Here is a 19211-nt window from a genome sequence, read left to right as displayed (position 1 = left end):
AAACTACAGTGTAGAGGTACATGTATCCTTAAAGAAAGCGTTTTGCCTGTGAGACATTTAAAGTGTAAAAGTTTTTATTTCCGGTTCATTGGTCAAGCATCCAAAGGACCTCGATAAAGGGGCTTGATATAAATGCATTAAGAACAACTACATTCATTTGATTTATTCTTCAAACAATATTTTCCAGCAACGCGAGTATATATTTATTTCAAAAATACTGAAGTTAGTTTTTGAAAACGCTTTAATTCTATTCTTTGGAATAATAGATACCGTCGTTCTCTTCACAAAGTTTAAATTATCACCACAAAGAGAAGTGGTGGTGGTACTTGTGTATTTGTGAAAGGTAGGGGGGTGGGGTGGGTTGTTGTTGTTGTTGTTGTGTTGGTGATGTTGCTGCTGCTGTTGTTGTTTTCAATCGACATTCACAATTTATTCATTCATTCTTCTGCTCATCGAATCCTATGAAAACCACCTGACACGATATAACATCCGATAATCGGCTAATATATCGCGCTAAAACTGCTGCGTACGCATAACGAAATCGTTCATAAATATGGGCATCAGTGACACGTTCCTCATCCGGTAGGATTTCTCACCCTATCTCAATTGTGGTTTTGTCAGATTGACTTCATCTGCGGTGCTTTGTCTTTTTCGAATAATCTTTATTTTATGACATTTTGAAACAAGATTTTTATCATCTTGTATAGTCACTCGTGTTGGCTCGGATAGAAATGAACAGGAAGTCTGCCCGTGAGAAGAAATCGGAGCATCCGGAGAAAACCCACGTATTCGGCTTGGTGGCCTACACCTTAGCATATCCGATTGGGAAATTGAACCCTGGCCGACATGGCGAAAGGCAAGTGTGCTATCTAGCTGCACTTGAAAGGGACGGCAGGCAAAGTAAATTATTTTGCAGTCTATTATTTAGCATAGGTCAACGAAAAAGTTATCTTAATCGATATCCAGGGGTTACACTCACTTTCGCTCTCTGCACCCCTAGAATATGTCATAGCAAAATAGAAGACACGCGGCTAGCTATTTGATTGGACTCAGGTAAAAAAAACACCTGATCAATCGCTAAAACTGGATGTAGAATGCAAACGTGAGCTTAAAGTAACCCCATGAATATGGAGGATGACGTAAATAAAACTGTAACTAACTCTCGTATAGTTTATTTCAGTTCTTTATTACATGTACTTTAAACACTTCGGTTCATCAGTACAGTGCATATATACACAGTGAAAACATACAAACACAGCACAGTTTACAAACAGTCCACCGGTGAACAGTCACACAATACATAACATCTGGCACAGTGAATAAAAAGAAGACCATCCTCTCACATTGCATTAATCCAGGACGTCCTTACTTACAATAGCAAATGTTGTGTTATAGTCTCACATAAACATTTGCCTTTTCAATACATTGCAATGGAAGGAGATTCAGAGCAAATGTCAATATATAGCTGGGAATACCATGACCCGGGTTTTGACGTCATCATTATTGAGACGTCACAATGATTATCCTTGCTGGACTAATGGGTGTTCTATTAATTGAAAACACATACAATACCAGTGGCGGATCCAGAGGGGGTTTTGGGCTTCAGGAAACCCCCCCACTCTGAGAATTTTCTTTAAAAATCAAGTATTTTCACCATTTTCCTCAATTTCCCCCCACATGGAACTCCCCCCCAGATAGGTATCTGGATTCGCCACTGGATACGCATATTTTTTGAGTTTACTGCTTAATTTCGGGGTTTTTTATGAGATTAAAATCTTGCAAAAACGGGAAAAACAAGTATTGAACTAAATTCAACACGATGCGCTAGCGGGCTTTATTGAATCTGCCTTTATCCAGTTGGCATTTATATTGTCTATGAATGCAAAATGGATGGCTTTAGAAAGCCGCTACAGTCAGTGCTGTGTCACAATGAAGCTGTTGTGAACTGCAGTGAAAAATTCCCGGTACATACATCAACTACAAAATAAATTTACAAAAGTTGTCGTATAATATGCTTCTTATCCCCGCTATGGAGAAATACAATATCATGATGATATATAAGTTATGTTATCCATCATATGTATATTTAAAAACAAAATAGCATACAACATATTTTTGCATATGAAGCTATAAATATTTATGAAAAATATCATTTTCTTCATTAGATGTGTTATACATACAAACATACATTATTGATAAGATATCTTATCAAAAAGTATACAATACCACACGTTTGGAAGGATATTTCATATCTTTCATGAGACATACATGTACATATATATATATATATAGCATAAGCCTCTCGTGATACAGTAACATCTCGTTATAATGCCACCATATGTCCAGAGAAATGTTGGCATTATAAAGAGGTTTGGCGATATATTGAGGGAAATATCAAATACAATTTTAAAAAATAAGGAAGATGAAAAAAGGATCTTGAAACTTTTTGGCGGTAAGCGAGATTGCAAATAAAATGAGGGGCATTATATCGAGGTTTTACTGTATATGATATCTTGCATGTATAAAGACATACATATCAAATAATCCATCGAAAAGAAAACACGACGTTAAGAAGAACCTATTCAAAAATTATTTTGTTGATGCAGAAAGCTAAAAACAAAAATAATATTTTACTGCACCACATAGGTATGTTTACATTTCCACTGCAAGTTACTCTTTAAGGATTGACAGAAAAAATTGCGTCCATGGAGCCATGAACGCAATTTGATCAATGCTTTTGATAAAACAGGAATCGTCGTTCATGTTTTGTTAACCGCACTGGCTTAAAAGTCCGATTCACGAGATTTAGGTAACTTACATAATAGTGTATTGGGGAGTCGATGAATGATTGCGAATCGAGCCCACAATGATCTCAATCCATAAAGATGATTCTTCAATATACTTTATGAACTAGAGGATAATGGTGTAGAATATCATGATTTATAATATGAGACCATCTGTTGATTGTTTTCTGTATGTTGCTGTATGCATGGTTTCAAAATCATCGTCTGTGTAATGCTTTGTTCGCTTTTTAATTCTACGGACGATAAAAGCGATGACTAACGCACCGATGACGATAACAGCTATTCCTAATGTGAGGGACACAACAAACGATACTGAATGTACAACGCCCTTGTTCTGAAGGACATATTGTTTGACGCCAGGTTTTGGTGTATACCTGTAAGCGTGCACAGTATCCGATATATTATCAAATGATGAAGTCGTCACTTCCTCCGTGCTGTCTTCTCCGTCGGTAGTGATAGTAAGACTTTTGTTAAGGTCGGAGGAATCAGAAGTTGGCTTACTGCGAATAGAATCCGTATTTTCACTGATATACCCTGAAAATGATGACGAAATAGGAGTTGACAAGTCAATGACGTCACTTCCTCCGGTATTGATAACAGATGCCATATTTGATAAGGTAGGTGTTTTACTTGATGACGTCATTACATGTAGTTTGGTTAATGTCGTCGAAACAGGTAGTGATGACGTTGACTTGGGATATGTACTGGTCACGTCATGTCCGGTCGGTGCTGTTGTTTCCTCAGTTGTAGATAGTTGTGTTGTCTCACTTACTGTGGTCATTTCTGTTGTTCCCATTTCCTCTGTTTGTGACGTCACTTCCGTCGAAGATGGTTCCGTGGTTGTTATCACACCTTTAAAATAAAGAAATATCCAAACTTGCAAGATCTTTATTACAATAATGTTAAGTTTTGCATCAAGTTATATTTCTAGGAAACGTGATTTTCCAAATAAAATTTGAACGCTATGGGAGGAAAAGATCCCACAACTCGTGATTAACCTCGTGTCTTTATACGATTTGAAAATTAACTAACTCCTGTAATATAAACATGATTAACAACCATCATTCGTTGGAGAACCTCTATTTCTCCACTCTTAAACATTACATGTGAAGAAGAATTACCGGTTTTATATGTCAAAATGAAACGTTACCTTGACAGTCGTAAAGGCTAATGTCATCCACAGCTATGTCGCTTATGTAGCTTTCCTGTCTTGTCGCCGTCAACACAATCTACAAGAAATAACAGTTTATTGTAATATTGTCACAAATACTACCATTGTCCACACTGTTTCCAGCGATAAGGTGTCAAGGGCATTATATCATTGTATCAAAACTGTTCTGGGTTTTTATCAACAATACCCAATGACACGATNTATCATTTTTAAACTCATAGAGAGTTTCTTCTATTTTATCATAAAAAGTTGGGTTGTCAGAGTTTGGACCATACAATGTAATTAAAGTTATTTTCTTACCTTCAATTTCTAGATCCAATGCCAAAAAATTCCCTGTCAAGTCTTTTTTTTCCTTTATCACCTTGACTTCAAAATTGTTATTGATAAGTATTGCTACCCCCCTTGCATTAGATTTAAAAGAATTAAAATAGCATTATATCATTGTATCAAAACTGTTCTGGGTTTTTATCAACAATACCCAATGACACGATTCTGCCTACATATATCACAAACACCCTCTCCGGAGGAATTTGTTGTCTTAATTGTAAATTATATTGTGTTTTGATTTCATGTGCTCCTCTATCGATCATGTCTAAAAAAACGTGAGCTTGTAAAAAAGACATTATATAAAATAGTATAAGAATTATTTTCAATATTCAAAATGATTTCCAAATTATCACAAACTACTATAACATTATACACTAATTGTTACGCTATTTTGTATACTAACATCAACTCATAAGACTTATAAGGGATGGGTTAAAGAGGGCGTTAGAACGAAAGAAAGGACAACGCCAACAGGAAACAGGTCAACATCCACTAATTATATATATAGATATAAGGGGCGGAATGGGTAAACATTTTACCCGTTCCCCTGACTGCAGTACAAGAGTGCAATTGGCTGAAATTATTCTATGATTTTTGACAGCTGTCTTTACTGATTCGGCACACTGAGGCTTAGTGAGTTGTTTTCAGCGGTTTAGGGTCGAGACACCGGTCATTTGCACTCTTTGTTTGGCAAAGGAAACAGATGTTTTCGAAACTTCGCAAAATAAGTCTTCAACTCCTGTTTGTATTTAAAACAAACTTAGCCTTTATTGTTCATACCAAAGTGATGAATCTATACATTGCTACTATGCCCATCTTATAGATAAACGCCCCTCCTCTTTTATTTGCTCTGTCCACTTACCCTAAAAGGTTTATCCGTCTTGTAGATGAACACCTGTCCTTCTCTCCAGTCCGGACCCTGGTTTTCCTTGACAGTGAACAGAACATCATCCTTAATGGCTAGGGAACCATTGTACACGCGCAGACTTATCGTCAAGGAGCCAACCACTGATTAAATATTCAAATCAACAATGATTTAATTTTGTTGGATTTGTTGGGCAATCGATTTACAAATGATGTCGCTTTCCAATGTACATAATTGAAAATGTTCGATTATTTTGAAAAAAATTTACAAAGTAATATTGACTTGTATTAAACGACACAAGTTTTTCCTACCTCCTTATTGGTTGGATGATAATCACGTGGTGGTCGGTGATTTGTGATACTGACTCGGTGTAAATAATAATTACAATAAGTTTATATAATAATACTATTTTTTTGTTAATGACCCTAGCGACTAAACAACGACTGGTCTGAGTACATCTTGACTAAATTAGATGAACAGACCACATGGGCTTTGTGAACAATGTTTACTTGCCGAAATATTCACAATTGAAGTTCCAATTTAATCCGCCTTGCTACTTCCAGTCGCCATTTTGTAAACAGGGGCCTAATCTCGAGCTGATGCGCGTTTGAAAGAGTTTGACGTATTGCAAAGCTTCTAAACGATCATGCCCAGAACATACTCTCTAAGGATGATGTTTTTGATCAATTTACTATCAATTATTAACTTTATTTCTTTTTTGTATCACTTTCATTAATTCATAAAAGAACAAATTGATTTTTTCCCCTTCAAACTTTTTTCTTTCAAATGTTAAAACACATTTTTTTTGAAAAAATGTTCTAGTTTCGAGATTTTGATCAAACGTCGTCTGCTTCGCAAACATTCAAGAAAATAATATTTACAATGTATTGCTATTGTTTTTATTAACTCGTTTATTCTTTAAACTATCTTTAATTAATAAATATTAAGATTTTGTGAATTGAAAATTTGCATTTTATGACGTAACCGGAAGCGCACTTGAACGAGAACGTGACCCGGATATACCTCACAACATCATCGGGACAGTAATAATAAACAGACGTCTATCGAACATTAACATATTAATACCGTATGTATTGAGACACTGATGTGCTAGAATACAACACAAGGTAACACTCGTTTAATCCATTGCTATCACATCAAGTACTAACTGACATTTATGCGAAAATATCAGCATTAAATGTTTGCGATCGCGCAGACCTACTTTCGTTTTACAGTTTACATACATTTGTACATGTCGGCATCAACAGTATACCTTAACTTGTGTCCTTCATCGTGCCGAAGATTATACAAAGGCGCATTCTAGGAAAAGTTCGTGATTAAAAGCTTGTGTGTGTGTGGGTTTTTTTATCTTAAAATTATCGGATAAAAGCATAGAACCATTATTTTACGTTGAATATATGTCATAGTTAAAATAAGCTCTCAGGGGCTTGTATTTCGACAAACATATATTTCTATATAAATGGTAAAACATTGTAACAGTGTAAGGCAAACAACAATTTTTATCACAAGATACCTACGTGGGAAGGATTAAGATAAAGAGGCTAAATAATCATGCTGTACAAAATTTGGCACTAAAACAACTTACTTAAAAACCAGTCCAGAGGGCAGGTGATTGGGACATAGCATTTATTTGTAACCAATATTAAAAGACGTTTTTAGTATTGATGCTGCTCGTGACGCCAGTGATGTATTTTTTGCTTACAAGTTAAAGCGTCGTTATCCAAAAAGAAGATTAATACAAATTGAATAGTGTGAATTGCCTACAGCTCCTGTCAAAAGTCAAAAACATTCCTCTCATGTTCTTTCTCGTCACCTGGACGTTTGTAAGTTAGAACAGCTGGTCTCGCAGACGCTTAAACTATGAACACAATATATATACAGTTATACCACAGTATTGTAATTGTCTCGGTATGGCTACGAATGCGTTCCAGGTCAGGTAATAGAGCATCAAATGTATTAAATTCAAATAAAGCACCACTTCACGACAATCATGGATTCATATGGGTACAATGTTATTAAAATAACATTCATACAGTGCATGCAAGCTGAAATTAGCAAATCATTTGTTTAAAATAACAAGTCATCATTTCCATGAAATTATCCAAATAAATAAGATCTTTATGTCAAAATAAACTTCAGGTTTGATTTAGTATTGTTTAATGTACGTCCTATCAACAGCTATACATGGTCATTTAAGGATGGCCTCCCCCATTTGCTAGATGCATGCGTGTGGTGAGTTTGTGCATATTTAATTTGTGTTTTTGGAGTCTATGGTATGTTCATGTTTGTCTCCTTGTGATAGCGCAGGACCGATGCTGACTTTATAGTGTAATTTCACTGGAGCATACTGCTGAAGACACATCTTATTTTACGAACTTACCTCGTTATCTCACCATCTTTAATAGCCAAGGGTTCATAATTTAAATTTGTACTATTCAACCTTGGCAGATTTAGCCTTGTGTTTAATTTCCCTCCCCTGCCACCTTGCATAGACACTTTACTAGCAAAACTTTAAACTTTCAAGATTATTTCAGCACTGGTCGCCTATGTATTTCCCTTGGTTATCATTTACAGTTAGAATATGGTCAATTATCACTACCAACTGATCATATACAGAAAATGTTTTTTTAAGTATTGTCCTCCATTGTTTTTTTTACATAAATCATGACATATAGTCGACAAGGCAACTTGGTACTGGGCGCCGCCATTATTATTTACATGCACAGGAACTTGGTATTAGTTTCTAATATATGTGTATTATATAATGTATGATATAAAAAATGGGGACCATAGGATGGTAATTTGTCCCTGTGCCAGGTTCAATAATTTGAAAGCTTAGAGAACAAGGCTGAAAACATGTATGGAATGTGTTTTTTTTAAGGGAGTCTGTATAAACACATTATGAATATGTAAAATTATGATGGAAGTCCATTTTACTCGAATTACCTGACGTTATTTTCAATACCTTCAGTTCATCTATATTTCCACACTGTTCTCGGTATTCCGTCTATGCGTATTGCAGAGTTATCTTCTCTTGTGAGCAGGTATTGATTGTTACATCATTGGCTTGTGTGAGATAATTACGTCGTTTTCTCGAAAATTGATGACGTTACTCTCACAAACAAATGATGTAACAATCAATACCTGCTCACAAGAGAAGATAACTCTGCAATACGCAAAGACGGAATAAGGGATAGGAATCAGTTTGTTTTTTGGGTTTTATAAATCCTCGCAACCCTTTTTAAGTCATATGTATAAGAAAGGTCTGCCAAATATCTGATTCTTTGACAACTTTACTACAAATATATAGCAGGATTTGAGCTTTCTATATCAACTGCACTACACTTCATATTATTTGTTGACGTTTTTCTGCTACAATACATGGAGTTTCCTCACAAGATACTGGTAACCAAAAAGAGTCTGAAACCTTAATCATATCTTTTAGAAATCTGTGTTTAAAAAAAATGTTATACATGTATCTCTTCGATCCACTAAACATCAACAAACAACATTTAAACCCTTCATTCCCTAAATCTGTTATTAAAAGGATTGTAAAAAAAAATGTGTTCGCTTAAATGTTAAAATATTTCTGTTCAACATTCATATTTACAGTGGTGTTAAAATCCACTAATACGTAAGTTGACATAAAATTGTACTGCAGTATTTTTTGGTCTGATTTTTGACAGCTAAATAAGTCTCATCAAGGGTCATTGACCTGTCAGAAGTTGCAGTAGGCAAAGTTATTTGACTTTGGTATGGAATCATCCTAAAAATAGAAGAAAGTAAGGGCTGGATTTTCATGAACTTGAAGAGTTGTGCCCCTTTGTTTGCTTTCCTATACATCTTATTCTGCCAGTTTATCATTCATATTTTTATTTTTCCATTTGTTATGCACTTCATATACATCTGATGAGAATGAGAGATATTTAAAAATGCACAAAATTCGCCAAGAAAGCTGAAAGTTACAAAAGGCCAAAAGGTGAAACTTGACACCATGCACGCCGGGTTTGAACATTTTACTGTATTGTTTGTTTTACTTTCCATGTGGGGAGGATTTTTAATGCATCTCGACTGTTATATTAATCAATTAATTTTCATTTAGATGGTGTCCCTGAGAATTATTTCTTATATAATTTTAAAATTTGTTTCAAGTAATACTCATACTCTCTGTTTTAAACTAGGAACACTTGCTAGGTACTCTAAGTATTTGTGCGGTTATGATTGATTGTCTTCCTTTGGATAATATTTCTGTGAGTTGTGTCCCTCACATGATTTCCTCACATTTTTTTCTGTTATATATCGGATATAGTTTGTTACTTCTGTAAGTTCCAAGTTTCCTTTTAGATAAAATATGTCATGTTTAGGTGATTTTTGAGAATTGGTGGTTTTGCGAAATTTGCTTTTTGTTTTGCAAGGTACCAATATTTTTTTGTTTATAACATATATAGGGTGCTCCCATAGCTACCACTTTCTTTAAAATGTAGATTTTCTTCCCGCTGTTTTTGGAAAAAAACATCCAGAAATTTTAGAAAGTTTTGAAGTTTTGCTTAAAACTTACCATACTGACAATGTCAGACAATTTCAGACATGCGAAACATATAATAATGTGTAATTCTTCTTGAATTTGGTGTACAGATAGATCTTGAATTGACAGATCTGTCAGATCAGCACAAATTACTTATATTGGAGTCTACATAAAGAGTTATGTCCCTTTACTTTCTTTTTCAAGATTACATGAATCAAACAATTTTCTACTCGAGTCATCGAATCTATCAAAACATAATTTACATACAATGTACATGGGGGAGGGGCTAAAAGTTCGCCCCCTTAAGAATCGGGGATTTATTTTCATGTCTACTACTTGGGGGACATTGAACAGACCAAAATAGATCTTCTGCCCCCATTGCAACACACTTGGGATCTTAAATCTTTCCTTTCTTTCTTCACTGTTCTGCCTTTCCTTGGTTGTGCCGCCTGAGAAGCATGGCGAAAACTTAAGGATCAGTCTGTCCGTCATCACACATTGTCATTTGCGGCGGCAGTCACATTTAAGTTTTCCAGACTTTGTTTGGCCACCATTTACCATATCAATTTGTAACTTTGTATGTGGCTTAATCATAATAGATTACAGATTAGATTAAGTTTGAATCACATGCTAATATTTTATTTTTTTGCTGGAGTTACATGTATGGCCCTTCACACATTGGAAGTTCTCATAATTAACTGTTTGCCATACTTTGTTCGTTACCACTTGCCACTTAGTATGCGGCTTTATCATAATGGATTACAGTTAGAGTCCAAACCCTGTGTCAATATTTCATTTGTTGCTGGAGTTATGGCCCTTCGCACATAAGAAATCTCATAATTAATGTTTTCCCAGACTTTTTTTCGCTACCACTTGCAACATCAATTTGTTACCTAATATGTGGCTTTGTCATAATGGATTACAGTTTGAGTTCAAATCCCGTGTAAACATTCCTTTTTTTGCTGGAGTTATGGCCCTTCGCACATAAGAAATTATCAAAATAAACTTTTGTTTGGACTTATTTCGCTACCGCTTGCCATATCAATTTGAAACTTTGTTTGTGGCTTTATCATAATAGATTACAGAGTTTGAACCATGTATTAAAATTCCATTTTTGACTGGAGTTATGGCACTTTTGCACATAGGAAATTCTCATAATTAACTGTTTTCCATATTATTTGCAACTTAGTATACATGTATAATGGATTACAGTTTGAGTTAGAATCCAGTGTCCATGTTCTAGTTTTTCTGGAGTTATAGCCCTTTGCACATAGGAAATTCTTATAAGTAACTGTATTTGTTCCGTCAACACATGCACTTCCTTCGAATTGCAGCTTTCTTCTATAGGTGACACCCGTCCTCATATGACCCTGGCTGTTCGAGGACATAAATCACCTGATACAGTACATCATTTGAAGTCCTTCTGTATGGCTTGATGATGTTTTCAAACCAATGGTCTAGAGCATTACTTGGTTAAGAAGACTGAATGCCGTTTAACAGAGAGTCTCTCTCATAATACTCTGGCTCCCTATGGGGAGTAGTGGGGTCCACAAGGGGGGTTCTCCGATTCAATTACACAATTTGTTGTTAGGACCCCTGCACATCTTTAGTAATCAGATTTTCCGTCTGTCCTTCTATCTGTTTTTAGCTCACCTGCCAAGGACAAGTGAGCTTTGGCCCTGGTGCGGCGCCCGGCATCCCGTCCTGTCCCGTTGCGTCGTGTCCCGTCTCTATTCAATGTAAACACTTAGCAACTTCATTCATTAACAGATTTTGGTCAAACTTTATACAAAGGTCAAGTTTGGGTATACTTCGGACATCTTTGTATTTCAGGGATCCAAGGTCAAGGCCAAGGTCACATTTGCTATATATAGAAAATCATCCTGTCCCGTCTCTATTCAATGTAAACACTTAGCAGCTTCATTCTTTCACGGATTTTGGTCAAACTTTATACATAGAAAATCATCAACTGATTCAATTTAAACACTTAGCAACTTCATCCAATATGTTATGGAGATAGTAATAACATACAGAAAAAACATATGAATATTAAAGTCAACTTATCAACTTTAAGTGTAGAACCTTGTGTGTGTGCATACATGGACTTTATGCAGTGTAATAAAATGTTTGCTTAACCTTTTGGATAGCTTTTCAGCCTTTGATATCAGAGGTCAAGGTCACTTACTATAAATAGAACATCAGTTTGTGCACTGTATTTCAAATTCTGTTGGACTGACTACACTCAAATTTTATCTTGTCCTTCCTGGAAGAACGTGCCTGCTTGGGATAACTTTTCAGGTCCAGTGGTCAAAGGTCAATGGGTCACTCTAACTAGAAAATCTGTTTAATGCACTAATGCACAATATCTTGATTTCTCTTGGGCTGATTACACTCTTAACTTTATACAGTGCTTCTTTAAAGAAAGTGCCTGCTTGGGACAACTTTCCAGGTNCATAATTATGGAGAATAGTCACGGCGGCGTTTAAAATATATATATAAATCTTATTACCGGTTAGCTTGTAATAATAATAATAATAATATACAACATTTGATATAGCGCCCTATCTAGCTAACCTAAGCCACTCTAAAGCGCTTTACAGTACATAGATATACAATTAATACAATTAGCATATACATTCATTAATTCAATTCTGAAGAATTGGCAAGATGCCTTATCAGGCGCTAACTACTAATCCTATGCCACCTGGCTAATACCTCCTTATGTGTGTATGCCTGCGTGTGTGCTGGAAATGAATTATGTTCTGTTTTGTAATGGGACCGTGCTTCCAACGGCATCTTTTATAGTGCCATCTCATTTGAATGCTACAGCACAGATACCGCAACATCCACCCCAGACCATTTTATACTCCACCTGGGTTGTTGGAGTTACTGCTTTACTTTATAAAATCAGGTTAATATTCCGTTTATGACGCTATTTCGATTGTGACATCACAATGCTTTCTGTCAAATACAGCACTTTCTTCCGTACAGTTTTCAGAGGTTCCCATTTTTTTTTTATGATTAAAAACATTATTTAGCGTCTAAAACAGTAATTAAAGACTTTTATTTTGGTCAATATGTGGTTCAATGGACCCGAGAAAGTGATACTGACCTCGACTTTGTCTCGGTTAATATTGTTTTCTCATGTTAATATAACCACATAATCACCTCAACAAACGTCCATAATTGATAGAGATGATGTAATGTATTGTTTGTATATACATGATTTATTCGCTAAACAGACTCAGTTAAATAACGGTGAAAGCTTATGCGTAGCGGTTGCATTATGATTGATCAACTATATTCAAAATTGCAAACTCACAATTTAATCCCTCGGGACCTTTCATGTGGTACCAGAACCGGAAACATCTACCACTCTTGGATTGTTGATACACGGGCGAGAGGAGGCGCGCGACATGTCCAGGAATCCGAGGGGCGGAGCTCTCCATGTAGATGTAATGGCCTGAAGATAGAACTCATGCATTATGCATATTTCGAGCGGAGATCTATTTATAGATGTAATGACATGAAGACATAAATAATTAATTTTCATATCGGACGATGCTCTCATAACACTTACATTTTGCAGATGCACAACATGAAGTTTTAACTCGCGAATTTACATAAGGGCCTGGATTCTCTGTAAAGACTCAATGACTTGAGCAAATAATTCATGAATTAATTAAGGTACATAGCTGTACCGCTATATTCTAAGTTTTCCTTAATTGAGTAAGTTCCCCTTACTTTCGTTTTGGACATACTGTAACTGTTATGTAGCAGTACAGTTCAGCCAGACCACTTCTGTTAACCAGCTGGTAGCTCAATCGGTTAGACCAACAGCATGGTAATCTGAGTTTTGAGGGTTCGAATCCTTGTTTAACCCTACTAATATGTACTCTCAAAACACTGCTGTTGATTACATATGGTTTATTATTTCTCAATGAAGTCCCGCAAGGTATGGTTTTCTTTTCAGAAATGATTTATCAAAGCTTTGGTCATGCCATAAAACAACAGTTTCCAATACTTACATGTAGTTACAGTTTTTAGCAATGGTAGAGGGTCCTTAAGAAAGTATAAATATCATGTAGCTATACGTCATGGATTAAAATATGGGGCGGAGCTCTCATTACCATGTACACATGACGTAATCTGATTGACATAAACATCTTAAAAATGGTTCGATATATGATGTTCTTAGCATATATATATATATGTTTCATTCGGGTCGTCGGGTGGTGCAGTGGATAGCGCATTTGCCTTTCACCAAGGCGACCGGGTTCGATTCCCCGATCGGACGTGAAAAGATTGGGATCGCCTGCCCGACCACGTTGGTTTTCTCCGGGTACTCCGGTTTCCTCCCACACCAAGACCCCCACACGCTAACATCCGGGCCAACAAGAGTGATTAATATAACTTGAAATAACTTGTTTCATGATTGTTGTAAAACAAATAAAGTTTCTATATAACTATTATTCTTCACATGAAATAACATCATATTTGTTTCGAAAAAGGTTATGCACAACTATGGATGTGGAACTTGAAAAGCTTTCATGGCTTAGTGTAACATCTTGCTGAAGCAGCAGCATCAACAGGTCTTGAATCTGAAGGCACAACCTCAGCTATGAAATCTACGAGAATATCCTTCCGTAAGCCTGTTGATTTAATTTACAACAACATTCCTACCGATTTACCGTTATTCCATACGTCTCTTCTGGGCAGTCCATGTATCTCTTTCCGTACGCAGATGACAAACGATATTCAAAAAGTTAGATTTTGCCAAGTTGAACCAATCAGAAAGCTCTTTCTAAAATTACTTTTGAAGAGAAAACAGAATATTGCCGACGAAGTTGGATCGAACTAATATGGCACAATGTTTACTATTTGGCTGTTTAGAACTACTATAGGGGTGTGGAAACCCTCATCCATCAATCATTTTTTGAGGGTGGACTTTAGCGGTGCTTAAGCGTTTGATTTCACTTATACTAACTTGCACTTAATATTATCTAGCGATAATGTGTTACTTGAATCAATATTTTCACACGGACGGTCTCCTTTTCCGTTTAGCCCTGTGTTTATTTCCTCCTTTTTGATTAAGTATAATTACCATCAAGTCGCGTTGGTCCGAGAGTGTGATCGGAATCCGGTCCTGTTCTTCCGGTGGTGGTCTTGCCGCTTTGTCTTGACCAATCAAAATCGTCCACCTTGTCTTGTTCCCACCCACAAAATTCCCCGTCTTCGAAATCACAACTTTCAATATTTTCTGGATCTATAGAAAGAAAATTCAATAATCGATTTTGCTTATCAAAAGATCACAATATTTGAATCAATATATGGTTAAGGTAAAGGTAATATTTAGCACGTGTCCCTTATTATAATTGAGCAGCTGCTTTATGCTTTCAAACTAATCGCAAGTATCCTTTTCAAATAAGCATAATCTTTCACATCAACTATCACATATACATAAACTACATGTATCCTACCACAAAATAAAAAGCAAACGAAAAAGACATGAAAGATTTATATAAATCTAGCATGTTCAATACATTAAACTGTAGCAGTAATTGTTCTGTGGTTAAAAATATATTCGGAATAGAAGGGTTTTTTACATGCATTTTTCCTTAGAGGGAAAAACTTGTATCATTTACTGCTGAATGGATGGCAAGTGATAAAGTAACCAGCGTCTACAAATGTACTTCTTAGACAGGGAAATGCGTACCTGCTGTTTCATTTCATCGAATTGTCATACAATTATAACACATATATACACTGATCCTTAATACCCGAATGCTATTGCATAAGTTACCTACTGTGGCAATCTGGGGCTGGAGAACTCCACTTCTCGCCATCACAATAAGCCGTCGCCTTGCCGACAAGGACAAATGTATCCAAACAATTAAACATCACGACAGCCTCGTTATGGACAAAATCCATATCTCTTCTCGGGTTGCTTGGCACTTTTGGACATCCGGGCGCTAGATTTGAAATAAACGTACCACAAGTAGTGACAAACATTTGGACCGTAAATCCTTTACATATTTTCTGTTGATAGAAATGCTTTGAACTGATGATGATGATGATGATGATATTTCAGCTGGTTGTCATGGTGACCAGCACTAAGCGACTCAAAGATGTAAGATCGTTGTCATGGTGACGTACAATAAGCGACACAAAGATGTCAGATGATTGTCACGTTGACGAACACTTTGCAACAAAAGGGCGTAAGATGGTAGTCATAGCTACGTATATTTAATAAAGAGAAGAGATGGTTGTCAAGGTGACGTTTACTTACCGACGCAAAGTGGAGGCGGGCTTTTCCATTTACTACCCTCACATTCTGAAGTCCTTGATCCATATCGGCTGAAGCCGCTGATACAGAAAAACGCTATTTTGTTTCCCGGCTTCCTTCTTACATAACCATTCTTTATCTTCGGGTTGGGACATCCACAATTTACACCTTTTGAAAATGATAGACAGACGATTCGACATTTTAAAATTCAAGTTCGCCAAGCGTTTCTCTGCATACTTCGGTCTTTGAAGCCAGATTATCATTCCCTTATTTTGTATGGGAATATATCAGGGAGACTGCTATTATCTGAGATTTACACATTACGCAACACATTTTAATGTTTTTGGGATTACTGAGTGGGTAATACAAGGCCGTATATCTCACTGTGTAACTGTTTAGTAAAGAGCTTGAATGCCTCAAATTAAATCACTGACATTTTAAAACTAACTCCAGTGCAGTACATTTTGCAGGTCATGGTAATAATGGCTTTATGCTATGAATTCAAGGGAGAATCCAGATTCTTGAACTTCTTGTAAACAGGAAAGTTTAGTACACTCAAGTTAGAAGTTTTACGTTTAAGATTACCTCTTTTAATAAGAAAATTTTGTTGATGCCCCCCTTATATTGATCTGGAAATCAACCGAATACAGAAAAATCTCTCTATTATCAGGCTACAATGATAGATGATAACAACCACTTATCTATGGAACATATATATACATTGGTTGATTTGAGTGTCGTTTCGTTGAATTAACTTTATGTTATATCGGGAAACCAAAATATAATGTGTTAAGACGAAAAGCGGAAATGATAACATCCATTTTGCTAATAAAAAAAAGTAAAGATAAAAATATAGGTCACGAATAAGCCACGCCTCTAATAAACGACCTGCATGGCCACGGCAACTGGTCCAGCCCTGCCTGGATCATACAGATTTTGCATGATCGTATAGGGTCTAACGTCCTATCAACAGCTAAGGTCACTCAAATGTACTTAGGACACTGATCAGTATTGCCGGATTATGCAGGCCCGGTACAGAACTACATTTGTATTAACATCAGTAGACAGGCATTTTCGAATTCGTGGTCTTAGATATTTTGTAATGTGTGTCTATCGACAGTGACTATGTAACGTGTGTCAAAGGAAAGACATTTGTACTGTGTGATCATAGACAGAAATCTTGTAATGTGTGCCCATTGATGTGATGTAATGTGCCCATAGAAAGATACCTTCGATAGTATGTCAATACACAAACAGACTTCGTGTAATGTATGTCCATCGACAGAAATTTTGTACTGTGTGCCGAAAGACATTGTGTTATATATGCCCATAGAAAGATACCCTCGATATTGTATGAATACAAAGACAGACTCCTTGTAATATATGTCCACAGACAAAAACAATCCATGTGTGCCCATAGACATTATGTAAAATGGGCCCATAGAAAGATAGCTTCGCAAGTGTGTTAATACACAAACTCAATGTAATGTAGGTCCATAGATAGAATTTTTATAATATGTTCCCATAGACAATGTGTAATATGTGCCCATAGACATTGTGTAATATGTGCCCATAGACATTGTGTAATATGTGCCCATAGACAATGAGTAATATGTGTCCATAGACATTATCTAATTTGTGCCTATAGACATTGTGTAATATGTGCCTATAAACATTGTGTAATATGTGCCTATAGAAACATGTCCTCGCTAGTGTGTCAATACACAAACAGACTTCTTGTAATGTTGCCGCTGCAGGTTCGGGGAAATTTAAGACGGCCTCCCCTCTGTGCAAGATGCATTATGCGTGTAATGTATGCGAGTGTGTTTTGGGAGGCTGCGATATGTTCGTGTTTGTCTCCTTGTGATGGCGCGGAACTGATGCCGACTTTATAGTGCTACCTCACTGAAACACACTGCCGAAGACACCCAGCAGGACACCCACCCGGTCACATTAAACTGACGACAGGCGAACCAGTCGTCCCACGCCTAAATTGCCGAGCGTTAAGCAGGAGTAAAAACTACCAATTTTTACAGACGCTGGTATGTCTCGTCCAGGAGACAAAATCCAAAGCCTTCCTCACAGGGACGAACGCTCAACTCACCGCCTAAAGTGAGGCATTGTCAAGGGAGACATTAGGAAGAAGAAAGTTGTTTAGAAAGAAGAGAAAAGATATGATCCCAAATTTAGTCGCCTCTTACGTTCATGCAATAGGAGCAGCACAGGTACCATTCTTACGCCCTACCCGCAGGGACTGGAAAGTAAAGGCTTGCCTTATCCCACTACATGTTGCAAAAGGCCATTAATATAGGGCCCCTGCATAATCGGGCACTTTCAACTGATCTGCTGCCCCCATTGCAAAATTTGGGACACTATGTTATATGTATCCATTGCAAGGTAATTTGTAATATTTTCAAAGGGCAAAACCTTTATAAAGTTCATAAATGCAGTAACCTCCCCTTATCTTCTATTTGGATATGGCCGCAGCACAATTTAGACCGGTCACTTCCATTGACCAGGTAGCTCAATCAGTTAAAGCGATAGTACAACAATCTTGAGACTGGGGTTCGAATTTTTTTCTTCTGATATAGTCCTTCTTAACATGTAGATGGACACGATGTATATGTCAAACCATTTTCTTACAAACCAGAGTCGTAAGCAGTAAGAGTAAGCACACTAACACTGAAAGCTACTTTTGAAAATTTGATTACGGGTGCAAAACGTAATAAATCTAAATATAAAAATATTATTTTTAAGTGTAAAACTAACTGTTATTCGATCAACTTACCAGGTATCAACATCATTTGGAACAGGCCTAGCAAAAGATGGGATGTCCTCATACCTGTAGCTCATTGAAGATACATACAACACTTCCCTGGTCTCATTTTCTGAATAAATTATCACGCTATTCCTTTTTGTATCATTCAACGAAGAGAAGTACCACAAAAGTCCTGAGTACGTGACGGCAGCTTATAAATAGAAAAACAACATCCTTTTGACGGTTGATCACTTTAAGAGGTACATAACTGTAGGTTTATCGCTAAAACCACATGAATATTATACAGCTGGGTCCAATATAGACATACACTGTTAATATGATATGCGCACAACTGTGACCTTTGACCTTTTGATTGGTGTACTTACGGGCAATTTAAAGTTTAACTGCAGAACAAAATAAGATAAAATGATAGTGTGTGCGTCTCAATGGCTCT

General features: G+C 36.5%; 2 protein-coding genes across 4 annotated transcripts in view; one reads left to right on the top strand and one right to left on the bottom strand.

Moving 5' to 3' along the window:
• LOC110455224 overlaps positions 1 to 19211 on the top strand; it is a 67477-nt gene that overhangs the window by 35441 nt on the left and 12825 nt on the right. The gene's annotated exons all lie outside the window — the stretch shown is intronic.
• On the bottom strand, positions 1168 to 19092 carry LOC110455223 (MAM and LDL-receptor class A domain-containing protein 1-like). Of its 2 annotated transcripts, XM_021505212.1 has the most exons (8): positions 18788 to 19092; positions 16003 to 16167; positions 15521 to 15685; positions 14818 to 14979; positions 13036 to 13176; positions 5165 to 5310; positions 3955 to 4033; positions 1168 to 3656 (listed from the first exon to the last, which is right to left on the bottom strand). In XM_021505212.1, the coding sequence occupies exons 1-8, from the start codon at positions 18837 to 18839 to the stop codon at positions 2941 to 2943; spliced, it is 1626 nt and encodes a 541-aa protein (XP_021360887.1). In that variant the 5' UTR covers positions 18840 to 19092; the 3' UTR covers positions 1168 to 2940. The 2 variants fall into 2 exon arrangements, with proteins under 2 accessions (XP_021360887.1, XP_021360888.1); XM_021505213.1 differs by lacking the exons at positions 16003 to 16167; positions 18788 to 19092 and having other exon boundaries at positions 15517 to 15656.

Source organism: Mizuhopecten yessoensis, unplaced genomic scaffold, assembly GCF_002113885.1.
Source record: "Mizuhopecten yessoensis strain PY_sf001 unplaced genomic scaffold, ASM211388v2 scaffold8183, whole genome shotgun sequence".
NCBI lineage: Eukaryota > Metazoa > Mollusca > Bivalvia > Pectinida > Pectinidae > Mizuhopecten > Mizuhopecten yessoensis.
The sequence above is the reverse complement of the archived record's forward strand: the minus strand, read 5'-3'. Positions and strand labels throughout refer to the sequence as shown.

Bases quoted from the DNA above. Each gene is read 5' to 3' on its own strand.
- LOC110455223 (XM_021505212.1), bottom strand. From the start codon at position 18,839: ATGAGGACATCCCATCTTTTGCTAGGCCTGTTCCAAATGATGTTGATA. The intron at 5,311-13,035 runs GTGAGTTTGCAA...ATATTTAATCAG, and splicing joins AGGTCCCGAGGGATTAAATT to TGGTTGGCTCCTTGACGATA. The intron at 4,034-5,164 runs GTAAGTGGACAG...TATTTCTTGTAG, and splicing joins AGACGGATAAACCTTTTAGG to ATTGTGTTGACGGCGACAAG.